Source organism: Grammomys surdaster, unplaced genomic scaffold, assembly GCF_004785775.1.
Source record: "Grammomys surdaster isolate TR1022 unplaced genomic scaffold, NIH_TR_1.0 125996, whole genome shotgun sequence".
In the NCBI taxonomy this organism is placed as follows: Eukaryota; Metazoa; Chordata; class Mammalia; order Rodentia; family Muridae; genus Grammomys; species Grammomys surdaster.
The window spans coordinates 4,696,217-4,712,743 of record NW_021620812.1 but is presented as its reverse complement, the minus strand read 5'-3'; the positions used below and the strand labels follow the sequence as shown (position 1 = coordinate 4,712,743).

At 42.9% G+C, this 16,527-nt stretch overlaps 2 protein-coding genes across 2 annotated transcripts in view; one reads left to right on the top strand and one right to left on the bottom strand.

The window, feature by feature from the left end:
• The window catches only part of Lrrc53 (leucine rich repeat containing 53), a 10,696-nt gene extending 10,111 nt beyond the window's left edge, over positions 1–585 (bottom strand). Inside the window, exon 1 of the mRNA XM_028754298.1 lies at positions 498–585. Within this exon, the coding sequence (XP_028610131.1) occupies positions 498–585 (88 nt within the window). The remainder of the gene's footprint in view (positions 1–497) is intronic.
• Positions 1–16,527, top strand: part of Tnni3k (TNNI3 interacting kinase) — a 253,119-nt gene that overhangs the window by 196,388 nt on the left and 40,204 nt on the right. The window contains exons 22-23 of the mRNA XM_028754295.1: positions 6,089–6,148; positions 10,875–11,044. Of these exons, the coding sequence (XP_028610128.1) occupies positions 6,089–6,148; positions 10,875–11,044 (230 nt within the window). The remainder of the gene's footprint in view (positions 1–6,088; positions 6,149–10,874; positions 11,045–16,527) is intronic.

The window sequence follows — 16,527 nt, the reverse complement described above, 5'->3', positions numbered from 1 at the left end:
GAGAGAGAGAGAGAGAGAGAGAGAGAGAGAGAGAGAGAGAGAGAGAGAGAGAGGACTTTCAAAATGAGATGGGCCTTGATAATAATCGGTTTTGCTGGTATGTCAGTTAGTCTGACGAATGCTGAACAACTGTAGCTCAGGACTCAGAATCATTTACATTTTCCTTTAGTGGATAGTAAGGCTCAAATCTACACAAGGTATCGACCGAAAAAAGTCAGTAATCAAAACTCTCCTTTTCTCATTTTCGTTTTTAAGTAACTTTGTGGGGTACAGATACTCTTTTGTAATTAAGGAAAAAATCTCAGTTGGCCCTGAAGGTATTGATGTGTTATCCGTTGTGACAATGAGGGAAATGACAGATAATAAAAGGTTACAAGTCCCCTAGTTGAGTAAGACCTGCTCTTTGGGAGGGGCCTCTTTCTGGATGATGTCATGGCAGTCAGTACAGCAGCAGGTGCTGCACGGCACACTGCTGGGTGCAGATAGGAGCTTATTACCTACTATGTAGGTTAGCTGGTGACACAGGGTTACATCTTGGGTGCATACCACACAGGATGAAGGGCAGGCTGCCGTCACTTGCAACATGAAGGCAAGGGGTAAGAGCCATCCACCTGAGAAGAGAAGAGAGAGCAAGAACCGTGAGAATGTGGAGTCCACCAGCAGGCTGGTGTCTGTCACTTAGGATTTTACCTTTTTAATGGTGGCTGCTTCCTGAGGAGTCCCATGGTGTCCTCAAAAGTGTGAGAAGCTCTTATTTTAAGTATAAAGTGAACTGTTAACACCTTTGATCATAAACCCTAGAACTCACACCCAGAACACTCCATTAGTAAGTAACTAAACAACTCGGGGTCTTGGCAGAGCACTTTAGAGTTTGCAGTGTGTTTGCCCAAAATATCATCTTTTTTATTTAATTTTGCATGTTCTTTAGAGCTTAAGAAATGGAAGCTGAAGGTGGTTAATATCTGGATTTGCACAGATAGAAGGAGTGAACCCAAAAGTCTTTTAGGTTGTGACATGTGTCTCTGATGCTGAAGTCCATCTCGGGCTCCCAGCCTCATACACCTGGAAGGGATCCGTCTCCTTCTCTACAGACATAGGTGTCCAGACCATAGGACTTAGGAGACCAACACCTTAGCTCTGCCTAGTGTTAAAGTCAGCTGTGCTATTGACCAATGGTGGCACTTTCATGAATTACCTCATTTTTCTTATGTTTTGCTTTTCCCGTATTAAATACAACCACCACCCCCCACCACTGCCACCACTGATGACAACCTGTCAACCATACAGAGTTAGATGAGACGCTCTGAGAACAATAAATGTTCAAGTTGGCCATGATGCTGCCTTTCTAAGCCTCCCCAGTGAAACTAGCACCATTTCAAGCTTCCTTCAAAAGGGTATCTTAAAAGGAGTTCCTTGGTGGATAGAAAGAGAGAGAGAGAGGAAATAAGGAAGGAAGGAATAAACATGTAATATAAACTTGTTATATAAACATAAACATGTTATATAAATTTCATGTGACAAATTTTTGAGAAAAAAATAAAACATATAGTTATTAATTCAATTTTTAGTTCAATGAGGGTTTTAGCAAATATTTCAGATTCAAGGCCCAGATTATGACCTTTGGGGATCAAGATGAGGGCGGATCTCTGCCTCATCGGGTGTACATTCTATGCAGTGATATAAGCAGCAAACAAGGAAGCATGTAAATAGGGAACTGATAGTGAGTGATGCTATTGAGTAAATACAACCATAAAAGAAGGTAGAGAGCCCGATCTCTGGGGCTGAGTAGGCAGGCAGGAAGGATCTCTAATAAAGCACCATTTAAACATAAGGTATGAAAGAGAAAGGTACAGGAAGTCCTGCTGAGGAGAAAATCAAGTGCAAACTCTCCAAGGATGGGGTGGACTGTATGCTATGGGTGGAGTGGACGTTATGAATTCAGTTTAGTGAGAGTTTTAGAGAAATGTTCAGATTCAAGGCACTGATCGTGACCCTTACAAGTTGGGGATGGAGATGTATGTGGAGTCCCGCCTCATCAGGTGTGAGGGCTATGCACTGGCACAAGCAGTGAACAATCAAATATGAAAATAAGAGTTTCATACAGATGGGAGACATGGTAGGCCACACATGAGAGGTGTAGTGGACTGCACAGGTTGAATGCACTGGATGGATATGGTAGGCCCCACACAGGTTTGGTATGGCCAGGTGGGAGTCTGTAGGAGGAAGAGTAGGTCAGAGATCACATGACGGGTTGCTACCTGTCTTGGAGAAGAAAACAAGGACATTGTTTTTCACTTATGCAAATGAGATGGGATGTGATTACAGGCTTTCCTGAGAAGCACTGCTTGATCTGAGATGCATGCTTACATGATTACCTTGGCTGTTGTCTGGATCGTGCTTTTAGAAAGTTGCGCTAATAGGAGAATATTTTTACAATGTCAGCAGGACAAGATGTGGCTCTGACAACAGAGAGATAGGTTGAGGATGAAATTTTTATTTTAATGATATAATTCGACTTAACAAAAGTGGACTCAAACCTATCTGGTAAACAAATCTAAATCTACAAGAATAAATAAAACACTGTTCGCCTTCAAAATACCGTGTAGCTAGAGAAATGGATACGGAGTCGCCCAGTTCCAAGAGACACTAAAATGAATCTAGCAAAAGATGGAGAGCTATTTTATGGAATCACTTACATACCAAAAGGATGTGTTTTATCAGTTGGATCTTCAGAGTGTGGCAGTTTTCTCTTAGGCAGAGAATAAAAGCCAGATGATTCTACTGTGAGAGAGTATTCAGAACAAGGACTTATAGTCCGTAAATGTGACCTCAGCTCATTTCTTGTGGCCTGACAAGGCAGAGTGTATAGCCTGTGTGTGTGGTTCAGGGCTTAGGTAGTTCACACAGAATCTCTTTGATCTTGGCTGCCTGCTTGTGACAAGCACTCCAGAATGACCTATGAGATCCTTACCTGTTGTACATGCATGAATCACCCCTCTCCAGGGGAGTGCACAGAACACATAGAGACAAGGAACTCTTCTATCTCTGCTTTTCTTCTGTCTTATCCTAAAGGAAGGGTGTCCTGTGGGGACTGTCCTCTCAGGTGCAGCATAGAGGAATCAGAGACATGAGCCTATGCTGGCCAGGAGAAAACCAAGCATCCAGCTTGTGAGCTACTTATGTCAGGTACCTTGATTCCAGTACAATGAGACTCAGGAAAGAACTGATTAATCTGTGCTGGGCTCATGACTCATATAAATAACAAGGTAAAAACAATGTTCAAAACATACAGTTTGCTAGAAACTCCTAAATCTGGAGTCATTGGTTATACAGTAATGGACATTTTATTGCAATGGCTCTGAACTCTGACCTCTCAATTCTGATTACTCAAACTACAGGGATTTGAATTCCTGTGATGCATTTGGGATATCTAGCCTCAGAATAAATGTTATTACTAACAAGAGAGCAAAGGTTTAAGGCTTCCTTTGTGTCTGTGGCTTGTGGTTCTACATGGTTTGCTCGTGCTTCTGGATCTTCTTTAAAATTTTCCAGTGTTTTCAGTGTTTATCGGTGGGCAGGTTGATCATGGCGGCTGTAGATAAACTTTGAAGGAGAATCTTTGTAGTTTCACAGTACACTAGATGCAAACTCAGTAAAGAAAGAAGTCACAGGCCTTTCTGTGGCTTAGGATCTCAGTAAGTAGACACTGTTGTCATTTAAAGATTAGAGTTCACAGCTGGAGAGAAGTGATCTAGAGGAAGGAAGCTGGGACTTGTTTACAGAGGAGAGACTGAGCCGATTCTTCAACAAACTAACTCAAAATAGAATCACCCTGGGATAACTAAAAATCCAGAGGGAAGGAGGAAAACCAAAAAGCCAAAGACTGAGGGAGACAGGGAAGGCTGCAGAGTCAACTGAAAAGGGACAAAGGGACAAAGGAATGTGCTTGATGTCATGAAAAGTAAGAGGAACAATGAAATTTAACATTGAGTTTACCAAAGAGGGTGTATCTGTTCTCCACACAAGGAAAGTGTTGTCGGAGAAAGTATGATTGGCATGAAGGTGTGAGGGTGTTCAAAGACACAAGGATTAGACAACTCTTAGGACATCTTGTGGGTAAACGTGAGCAGATGAACGGAGTGGATCCCAAGAGTCCATATGCTAGTTTTATTTTGTTGCTGATCTTTAGATGGAAAAACCCATTGTGCATCTGTAGGCCAGCGGGAAGACAGTGTAAGCAGAACACTGTCAGGTAAAGCACATAGTGGGGAGAATTGCTGGCAGAACACACACCACACAACAGAGCACACATGTGACAGAGCCAGCTGCAGGTAACATAGGCAAGCCCGTCTATCCTCAGGAACAAAAGGGATAGAGGCTAGGCATGGGGAGGAACGGGTGGGTAGAAAGATGTCATGGTGGGAGCTAGAGAACTGGTAAGAGTTTGCAAGGTATGACAGAGCATAGGCCAGACGTAAGTAAGAGGCTTGCTCGGCAGTGCAGGAGGCCAGTTACTGTTAAAGTCAACCTGAGATAAGGCTCTGGTGTCATTTTGAGGAGAATTCGAAGATGAGAAAGAATAAGGAAGTTGGGCTCTGTGGGTGGGAATGGTAACAGTCGTGACCCACTGTGATGAAATATAAAACAAAGGAATGGGTAAAGTTGGTAAAATAAACACACAGGAAGTGGAGAGTTAGATGACGCTATGGTGCCCAAGGACAAATGGAAAGTGTCTCAATGAGAAGGCTTTGGTTTTACTGACATGATGACTCCAGAGAACCAGGAGTCCAGAGTGTTAGAACTCAAATTCTACAAGTGGGACGCACAAAGGAAGAGATGTAGCACAGACTGTAATGATGGAGGAGGATGGGAAACATGGAAAAACCTCACAGACCTTTTTGTCAGACTCAGGTAGGACCCAAGTGTGAGTGTCATTGTCAACTGAGAGGGCAGACTCGCTGGGGAGGAAGAGACAAGGGGCCTGTAAGCCTGGGTGCTGGGATTTTGTATATGAACAGTAAAGGAACCAAGCATACAGAGTGCGACTGTAATCCAGTCATTAAAACACCAAAGAACAGAGCCTGTATGGAAGGAGTGATAACGCGGTGTGCTACAGGGAGAAACTCTTAGATACAGCAGCAAGGAAGACACAGCTGGTCACCCACCAGCTCAGAGGAACTGAGCTCTCCAGCGAGGCTCCCATTTGTGCAGGCTCTGGAGCAAACAGTGTCCTCGGGGGAGGAATAGATAGAGATGGAGAAATTGTTCTGCTACGGTTCTAAATTAGCTGGCTGCTGAGCCTGCACGTTCAATCTGCCTCTCCCCCTCCTGGCAGTGAAACTTTCATAAAAGGAGAAGTGGTGGGGCGCACGGTTCTTAGTATCACACAAGGAAACATATTATTTCTTTAAAAGAGACCAACGTTTTCCAAGACTTTAAGAATTTTTCCTCTAGTTCCTCATTCATTTTTATATCCCTTGTGACTCAAACAAGGCTTGAAATATACAGCGGACACAATAACCACTTAACCAAACTTATATGGCACTGCAGTTCATAATAACCAATATCTTCAATGGCAATTTTTGAAGCTAAAACCGTAAACCCGAAAGTAGGGCATAGTTGTGAGGTCCCTAGCCTGGCCTTGGCTGTCAATCAGAGATGTCATTCCAGAAATGAAGCTGATTACAAATTGAAGGCCAGAGGTTCTTACTGGGATGCCCACACCACACTGTAAGGCATCGAGTTGGTTAACAGTTCTCAGTATTTGCTTTTATTCTTTCATTTTGAAGAAGAAACCCTGCCATTTAAAAACACGCAAAGCTAATTAAAGATTTTCCACTATTTCATTATCTGAATGTAGTTCCAAATTCTGAGTTAAAACTCTTATCACAGAAAAACTCAACATCCCTCCATGAACAGTAAATGAACATTCAATTAGCCCTTCAATACAAGTGCGTTTTAAATAAAAATATACTTTATTGCTAATCTCATTCTTTACAAATGCAAATACTCAATTTTTTTTTCAAACCCAATGCATTTCCTTTCTTTTATTCTTGAAGGCGAAAAATAGTCTTTTCTTGTTTTACAGGGAAGACCTGAGTTCTCTGAAGTTGTGAGGAAACTGGAGGAGTGTCTCTGTAATGTGGAGGTAAGAATCTGACCTTCTGAAGCATCTGTGTAAAAGTCCACAACTGCCAGGGCATCACAGGAATATGAGGGTCAGAGACTGGTTCTCACCAGCTCTGGCTAGCCAACTAAATATACAAATGAAATGAAACTATTCATTTTACAGGGGAATAAAGCTGGGTCAATGGGAAGAAGGGTCCAGTGACCCCCTGCATCCTGGTTGCTCTTCTGCCTTCTGACATGAAATTCAGGTGTAACCACAAGTTAAGAAGTAGCCACACTAATCATTCCCAGGCACGGTGAGGTCCCAACAATCATCATCTAAGGTCCAGTCTCCCACAGGGCAATCTTACAAATTGTCAGAATTGTCTTGAAATCTCTTTCTTCTTTTTGGAGTCCAAGATCCCCCTTGGCTGGCCACAGGCTTCAGAACTTTTCTTCTCTTGGCATGAGGTTCCTGGGTAATTTCTTACAGTACATTTCCTCAAGGATTTGGTAGATGACAAAGGGAATGATATAAGGGCCTCTACAATATCCCTGTGAGGAAGGTTGCAAAGGCAGTCAGGGAACATAAGTGATGTGGTGCTTGAGGATGATGACTGACTAGCTGACCGATGAAGCTCCCAGGAAGAACAGACTCTGCTGCTTCTCCAGGGGCAGGAGCAAATTCATAACAAATTTTGATGGTTACAGAAATAATCAGGCTCGAGAATGTTTGCGGTCATGCTGAGCTTAAAAATAGGTATGTTTAAAAAAAATGAAAGATTTAAAGAATGGGGGATGGAGAGAGGATTAAATATCTAAGAGTGTCTATGACTCGATCAGAGACCTAGAACCTAGATCCCAGCACCTGCGTCCAGCAGGTCACAACTTTCTGTAAGTCTTGGCCACCATGGACACACACACTCACACACACACACACACACACACACATACACACACATACACACAGACACACATATGGACACACACTTTGTATACATGGGAGCAAATAAATAAATAAAACAAATATTTAAGATTTGTAAGTTTAACAAGCATATTGGAAAGTAAATAATCTTTTTTTCTACAAATTTGTTACAGAAGCAGTGAGCCTGTTAGAAAGCTATTGTCCATTTGTGTTCAATACAGAAGAAAGACACTATCTCAAAAAATGCACAAATCCACTGGAAAGCAGAGCCTTTACAGGACACCGAGTGATTGATGCTGAAAATCAGGCTAATGGGAAAAATTACCTTAATATCAAGGAGATGTTTGCTTTAATTTTCTCTATAATTGCCTTAATTTGCTATATGCCTGATCATGAACTAGCATTTAAAAATAGGCAAAGGAGCTAAAACAGGAGCACCCATCCAGAAATAACACATTTCAAACACACAGAGAGATATAAGGACTTCACACAAGACTGTGGTCTGTGCACATGCAGAGGGAAGGGGTGAAGGCCATGAGCCTGCACAACAAATCAGAAAGAGAATCCCACAAGAAACATTTCCTTTCTTACAATAAACCCCAGCTCAGCATCCCTGGAACCTCCTCTATTAGGAAATACTTCCAGGCTGACAGCCATGAGTCATTCTGTCTCCTTCTTCACAGAAACTTCTAGAGAGGAAGCCTTTCATTGAGATGGGGGCATCCTTCTGACATAAAGCCTCCCTGCCCTGCTGTTTGGCACAGAAAGTTATGGATATGAGGAGATTAGTTGCTCGTGTTGGTGAGACTTCAGGACTGACTCCTGACAAGGGTATCTCTAGAGGACTTGGCTATTACAAGACACCTTCAGGTCCGAGCTCTAAGAATCCTCTCACGTCATTCATGGACTTTAACCAGACAAGGCTATTCCTATCCTGGGATTATAGCTTATTAGATGGGGATGGGAGGTACCCTGTGTGCTGGCTAGTCATATGTAAATTTCATACAAAAACTAGACTTATCAGAAGGAAGGAACCTAAATTGAGAAAAATCCTCCCGAAGATCTAGCTGTAAAGCATTCTCTTAATTAGTGATTGATGGAGGGCAGGCCCATTGTGGGTGGTGCCATCCCATCCCTGGCTGGTTGTCCTCCGTTCTATAAAGAGCAGGCAGGATGAACAAGGCAGGAGTAGCGAGTCAGCCAGCAGCACCCCTCTGTGGCCTCTGCATCAGCTCCAGCCTCAAAGTTTCTGCCCTGTTTGAGTTTCTGTCCTGATTTTCTTCAACAGTGAACAGACTATGGAAGTCTAAGCCAGATAAACTCTTCCCTTCTTAACTTGCTATTTAGTCATGGTGTTTGATTCCAGGCATAGAAACCCTAAGACAAGTTGGTACAAGAAGTGGAGTATTACTGTGGCAGACCTGACCATGTTTGGGGGAGGACTGTGGAAAGACTTTGGAACATTGGGCTAGAAAAGATATTGAGTGTGGAGGACTCAGGGAGCTGCTCTATAGGTGCTCAGAAGACAGTGAGGGAATCCCTCACTGAGGTATTTATATTGGTGTGGTTAGATTTTGCTTTGATCATATTGTACCTGTGCCCTGGTTCCTCCTTCTTGAAGAAGGTACTTTAATTTCAATTTTTAAAGGAACCCAATGTTAAAAGACTTTAAAGTACTAAAAGGGATTTTTTTTTTAGAGAGAGATTAGATTTTTCTTTTAAAGTGGCTGAAATGTTAACGCGTTTGAATTAGTAAAGACTGTGGGGCTTTTAAAGTTATTTATATTTTTAATGTGGGATTGTTGGGACAAATAAGAAAGGAAGGAGCGGCTTGATAGTTATTTGTTTGTGTGTCAAGTTGACAAGGGATCATCTGTGGTGGCTAGCCTGTGTCAACTTGACACACAGAGTTTTCAACGCTATCCGGAACGAGGAAACCTAAACTGAGAAAATGTCTCCATAAGATTCAGCTGTAGGGCATGTTTTTAACAATTATCGATGGGTGAGAGCCCAGCCCATTGTGAGTAGTTCCACCCCTGGACTGCTGGTCCTGGGTTACATAAGAAAACAGTCTGAGCATCGAAGAGTAGCGAGCCAGGAAGCAGCGCCCACTCACGTTCTCTGAGTCAGCTCCTGCCTCCTGGTTTTTGCCCTGTTTGAGTTCCTGTCCTGACTTCCTTCCATGATGAACAGCAATACGAAAGTGTAAGCCAAATAAATCCTTTCCTCTCCAACTTGCTTTCTGGTCATTCTGCTGCATTGCAGGTATAGAAACTGTAAATAAGGCAACCCAAAAACAGGGATGATGTATAGGAGGATCTGGTTTTGTCACATTTATCAGGACTTCCGGGACACCCGCCCCTAAGGAGAGACGATAAAGCACCTATATGCAAAGAGAGTTCATTGGACAGGTTACACTAATTAATGAGCCAGGCTTGTGGGACCTCATATGGTTCTGTCCTCCCTGTTACCCAATTTCTCAGTCAGCCTGACACCAAGGTCAAGGGGAACCTGATGATCACATTGGTGATGTGACAGTGTTTGAGAGGATCAGAAAACATTGGAAGGCAAGAATCTGGAATACCTTGGAAAATGAAATAATAGCATGTGTTTAACAAGAATAAATTTGAAAGGAGTAACACACTCTTCTTCCCGGAGCCATAGAAACAATAGTAAAAAGATGAACATGAGACGTGTTCTCAGGGTCATGTGAGTGCTATAATAAGCTTGGAGGCAGCTACAGCACAAGAGGCTCTCCCGCTGTAGAACAAAAGGTCTGACCATCCCTGCACTGAGATGGCAAAACAAAAGAGGACCCAATTGAACTCTAGGTCATTTAAAGAATAATGAAAACCGTCACTTGCATTGTAGTGGAGAGCAATCAGAATGCCGAATAAGTTAAAATCCTATATTATAAGGATCATTTGGAGGAACCAGGAATTTTTACCAAAAGGATGAGAAGATCTCCATGAGCCCACAGGTTATTTTCAAACAACCAAGACTGCCAGTTAACAGAGATTGATTTTGTTCCCTTTGGAAAAAGAGATATTAAACCATGCTTCATCTCACAAAATGGATGTATTCTTAAAAAGGCTGTATGATGGTTACTGTTGTCAGCTTGATAAGACCTAAAATCACCTGGGAAATGTATGCTTGGGCATGTCTGTGGGTGATCGTGTTGTATGTCTTATGTTAACTGATACGGGAAGACCCATTTTAACAGTGGATGAAACCACTCCTGAGAGCCTAGATTGTATAAAGTGGAGAGAGTGAACTGAGCAGAATGTGTTATCACTCTGTTTCCTGCCTGTGGATGCAATCTCAGAGCTGTGTCAAGCTCATGTTGCCAAGAATTTCCCAGCAAATTGGACCGTATCTTGAACTGTGAGCTAAAACAAACCTTTCTCTCTTAAGTTGCTTTTGTCAGAGTATTTTATTAGAGCAACGAGAAGAGAAACTGAGACAGTGTGTAAATTCGTTTTATTTCAGGGAAAATTTTTTTAGCTACAATTGAAAGGATCTCTGCCATGAGTGAATCTTATGACCTTCATGAGGAATGTGGCTGATCATTTGATCATTAAATGAGAATTATCTGAATAACGTTTTATACGTTTAACTTGGGTTTACTGTGTTTGGGGAAGATAGGATTAAGAATAACACCCGCCTCAAAATAGAAATGGAGAAAAGGCAAATGAAGCAGAGCAGATCTCACCACCAGAGGTTGAAGGGAAGAGCTGAAGCAAGTGTAGATGAAGTTAAACTAGGAGTCCTCAAACAAAAGCTGCAGTTCCATTACCTGGTGGACTTACTAAACAAGGCCTTCCATGCCTTCCCCATATAGCTCATGTCTCCTGCGTCAAGTAACAGCAGTGGCTCTCTGTCACCTTCCTCTTCCTCTGATTGCCTGCTGAGCCGAGGAGGACCCGGCCGGAGCCACGTGGCAGCCTTACGGAGCCGTTTTGAGTTGGAATATGCCCTAAATGCAAGGTCCTATGCTGAGTGGTCTCAGAGGTAAGTGTGGATGTCAGCAATGGTCCTACTGTAAATCCACACTTCAGTTCCAGATCAGGGCAGTCACCTGCACGATACTGTCTAGTGGAGCCTGAACATCCCTCTAGAAAACACTGGCTAAGAGTTTAGATTTCATTTTCATTATACTGTGATCAAAAACCTAAACTTTCATCCTTGATTAGTTTAGGTTCCTCTGAAAGTTGTCAGTAACAGCAGTGAGCTATGGCACCAGAAATGTAAAGTGATAAAGCATTATAAATTACTGAATATATTTTAGAGTGGTCTTGTGGAACTGAAGGAAGGGTTCCATGTATGAGCCTGGAATCAGTCCTGGTAATGGAGACCAGACACTCAGAGCAGTACCCATCTTCCTCTCTCAGCAATCTCACTCCTGGATATAGCCCACAAAACTGGAAACAGATGTGCAAACAATCCCCATACATAAATGTTGATGGAAACCTTGCTCATAACAGCCATGAGTGGAACCAACTCAAGTGTCCATCAAAGGATGGAGAGACAGCATGTGAGAGGCACCATGGACTTCAGAATTATTCAGCCATAAAAAAGAAATATAATATAGACAATCCTTGGAAACATATCTACAGAGTCCCTACTGTTGTATGACCTCACTAATATGAGGATCCAACAGAATAGGTGTGAGAACAACTTGGGCTGTATGCCTCACACACACACACATGCACGCATACACACACGCACATGCACACACACACAGAGTAAATACTGAGTGACTTCAAAAGCTGGGTATATTTGTTACAGATGTATAGGTGGGAAATCTGGTACCAGAGTGCCAGCATGGCTGAGTCCTGGTCCCCTCCTGGGGTAGGAGAACATGGTGTCATCATCACCTTCCTACAAGGGCATCACTTCTCCAGTATCCACCTTCAGATCTCACTTGTCTTAATCACCTCTGCAAAGACACTATTTTCAATGCAGTCATGTGAGGTGTTGGGACTTCAATATATAAATTTGAGGAGAGACATGAACTATTCCATTTCAACAGGTAAATCTATGAAAAAGGAAACAAACAATGTAGATTGATGTTGCCAAGAACTGACAAAAGAAAGTTTTGGAGAAACTTCTTAATGGGTAATTACTATACTTTGGATAATGAAATTTGGGAGTTATATGTGGTCCTTATTACATTATTAATGTGGTAAATACCACTGAAATTTTCACTTTAAAATAGTTAAACCTGTGTTACGTGAACTTCATCAGGGAAAACACACTGATCAGAAGTCCTCTTTCGTAATGTCTCCTGTTCATATGCCCCAGTTCCCTACAGGCCCCAGTTCCCTACAGGCCCCAGTTCCCTACAGGCCCCAGTTCCCTACAGGCAGGCATTTTGTCTCTCGGATTCATTGTAGGTTCAAAGAGTACTAACTGGTCATCTGTTGTATTAAGATATAACTGTCCATCTCAGAATTCAGGACAGACAGCCATAGCTAGCCATCCCTAGCTCAGATGTCTGTAGCCTGGTTCTAGGTGAACTTAGCATATGATTGTATCAAGATCTGCCCTGTGCCTACCACTCTGCTCAGATACAGGTTAGGGCATACTAGTGGAGGCTTGCCCTCCTCACAAAGCTTCACATGCATGCTCCTAGCCTTGGCTCAGGTTTCAGCCTTTGGCATCACAGCACACAGTCCCAGTGTCAACAGGAGAAAAGCTGCACTTAAGGGCCATCAGAGAGAAATATAAAGTCGCAGGCTGATGGGCACAGATCGAGAGGGATATTATTTGCTAGATCAACATAAGAATAATATTGCATAGAAAATCAGCATTTACAAGGCAGTCATCAATGAGAATGAGTACATTTGGGTCTTGGTGGATGAAACAACTATGACTGGCCTAACTAAGCACATGAAGGATGAGAGTGAATGAGGTCAGAGTTCACTCCTATGAGCGAGGTTGGCAGGGGCCATCTTCTATGTGGGAACCAAGAAAGGCAGTAGTTACGAACACTTGATGGAAAACCTGGATTCAGGAACATGCCTCTAAAATTGAACTATCAACAGACCTCTCCTTTGGAAGCCCAGAGCTACAGCACATGGACACAGACTCTGCAGACTCCTCTACCACTGAGAAAGCACTCAACAGCCCCAAGGTGGTAAAGGGTTTGGGTGATCTAGCAAGAGTTTTACACTCCCCGAAAGATGCTACTGTTGCCTTTCCAGCTGTACTTATATTCCTCTTCTGAAAAAAGTAGTCGCAGAAAAAGCTAGGAGGAGACAGACAGGCAAATCATGACAGCTCTAACCTAAGGAATATCCTGGAATTAAGTATGAGTGGTTTTGATGGATAACTAGGGATATTCAATACCATTCATTATCGGGATTGCATCGTGATACTTCTGCCACAGTCACGTGAGGTTTGCCCACCACAGACAGAGGTACGAGACTGAGCTACACAATCAAGGAGGGGCACTATTTCACCAGTGGGTGGTTGACAGAGACAAGCAGACTCATGCACAGAATCCAGATCTGCTACTGCAGCTGAGTCCAAGAATTTGCCACTAAGAAACTGACACAGAGCAAGAGGCACAGCAGCACATGGGGTGAGGTGAACTGGATGGAAGAGCTTGGCTTCTCTACACAATAAGAACATAGAGAGACAGATCACTGCTGAAAACTGACACAATCAGCCTATGGCCCAGTGTGTGTCTTAGAGCTGCTTCCTTGCATTTTCTCAGCAGCTTCTTGTCCCTTTGTGGTGGTAGGTCTATATATTTTTTCTCCCTGCACATTTCTCTGAACATCTTAGGACCCCGTTTACAGTATCCATGAACAGAAGGTCAGTTTGTTTATTGCCCCACCCCTAGCAAACAGAGTCTTAATTATTTGAGATCCATGATATAGATGAACGCTCCTGGTGAAGCATTTAGTGAAAGTACAAGGAATCAAGAGAAGAATCGTGCATTTCTATGCATTGCTACATCTAACTGTCTTGCAGTTTGGCTGATATACGGGTGTTAAGTAACAAACACGTATATGGCAAATAAAGAATGGAAATGGGAAAGACTGGCTTGATGTATGGTGGCCATTATGAGTTTACAGTGGAATCAGTGGATGGGTTCTGACCACTTCATTCTTCTATTTAAATATCTACCACCGTGGAACACCTATGAAATGCAGGGTGCTGTTTTAAATACTGCTTAAATAGTTGTGTAATGAAGCTTTAAGAGGCAGACCTTTTGGTTATTGAAGATGAAGAAATGGGGTCAGAAAGTATAAGTAATTCCCCTGAGTGATCAAGTAGGTGGCCCAGCGGGATTCCCACATGAGCCTTTGCTGTGCTTTCTAAATCCCCCCCCCACACACACACACACACCACCGGCATGGGAGGCAGCAGGATCCAGAAGCCTGTTGTGTTTTGTCAATGCTGTGTTTTCTGGACTTCTCCCAGTTTGTTCTGGAAGATGATCAAGGAATGAATTCAAGCACTCCTCGCAAGCCTGCCTCTTCAGCTTGTTTTCTAAAGGCCATAGAAGGGAGTCAATTCTTAAAGTGAAAAGGCCCAAGGGTATAGGAACTGGTAGACTAAGGCCAACAGGGCCATGGGCTTAACTGTCCAGACTGTTTCCCAACTTTGCATGTTAGAATCATCTGGGAATCTCAGAAAGGACCAGTAGCCAGGGCCAACTAAATCTCATCAGAGTGGCATCTGGGCCTCAGAAAACCTTAAAGGTTGTGGGTAGATCCAGCACAGCAAAGCAGGTGAAGCTTAGAGAGGCACGGTGCTAACCTGCTGGTCTCTCTGTGGGAGGAGATGCAAGTTCTGGCACAAATGGAAGAGACCTTGCCAACATCGCATTTTGAACAAAGCTGCTCTAAAGGATGATTGAGTCCTTCAGTCTCTGGGCCCATGAAGACTGAGCTTCAAAGCTAACTTAGCCCATGACACAGGAAAGTGTAATTCTGCATGGGTGTTACCATGACTCTGAAAAATCTGTACAAGGCTTGCTCTGTGATTCCCCACTAACATATAGACTTGGGCTTCTCGGCAATGTACTGAATCACTGCACTTATACAAACTTCTAGCTGTGATGTCAATAGTCAGGAGATGGAAATTTAAAAACTCTTGATTTAGTATAGGTTTCCATTATTCGTAGGCATACTTATCTCTAGTTTTTATTAACTTTTTTCCTGTATAAAAGATTTTTTCAAGGTAGAAAGTTGTCAGGTATTTCCTCCATGAAAGAGAGGAAATAGCTAACTCAGTACAGAATCACAAGTTGAGTAAAATCTGAGATTAAGGAAACCATTCTTGAAGTTCTGCGTCTTTTAAAATATTTTGTGTCCAGATATATTTAGAAACTCGGCATGTGGCACTACTCCTCCCACAGGGTCTGAAATCTCCCATCTTGTGCATGGATTAGATCATGTTAAATTTAGAAATGACAAAGTGATGAACAACCTTTCAGATGCGAAAACCAATTAAGGTTTGTGTGGGGCTGAGCTCCGAGAATAGTGTGCGACCCAGTTAGCTGTCCAGGAGAAGATACTGGGGATGTAGGATTCAAAGCTCTGAGACAGACACCCTTGGGATCAATCGCTAGCAGTAGAAGAACTCCTCTAAATAGCTTGCCTAGTGCCCTGGGAATGTATTTCAACCTATACAATGTGAATACAATGTACAAAATTCTGGATTCACACTTGATTTTCCTGAAATTCTGGAACTGTGCACTATGGTAGCTCCGTGAGCTGATCACGTAGGTCGGGCCCTCCACTCTAACCTTCCCTTCTCCTGTTTGTGTATCTATAGAACTTTCTTCAAGACCCTCAGTGGTCTCCTTGCCTTCTAATAATTTCTTCACCTTAACCTTCCCCATGTTCAACTCAGTTATTTTCAGAATCCTCCCCAGGTTTTAAATGATCTTAAATCTTGCTTCTTGTCTCCACTCCATGTATGAGTTTTATGTAGTACTTGGCCAGGTCCCCCCACTCCCACTCCCTGTGTCTATGTCTCTCTCTATCTCTCCCTGTATTTATGTCTATGTCCATGTCTCTCTGTCTCTGTCTCTGTCTCTATCTCTCTCTGTCTCTCTCTGTCTCTCTCTCTCTCTCTCTCTCTCTCTCTCTCCCTCCCTCTCTCCATCCCTTTTTCCTTCTCTACTTGTGTCTATGTCCATGTCTCTCTGTCTCTGTCTCTCTGTGTCTCTGTCTCTGTCTCTGTCTCTCTCTCTCTCTCTCTCTCTCTCTCTCTCCCTCCCTCCCTCTATCCATCCCTTAATCCTTCTGTCCTTGTGTCTATGTCTATGTCCATGGCTGTCTGCCTGTCTGTCTCTCTCTCCTTCTCTCTCCCTGTATTTCCCTGTGTCTATGTCTATGTTCAAGTCTTCTCTGTCTCTGCCTCTCTCTCTCTCTCTCTCTCTCTCTCTCTCTCTCTCTCACACACACACACACACACACACACACACACACACACACGCACACATGGAGGGTTAGAGAAAGAACCTCAGTCCA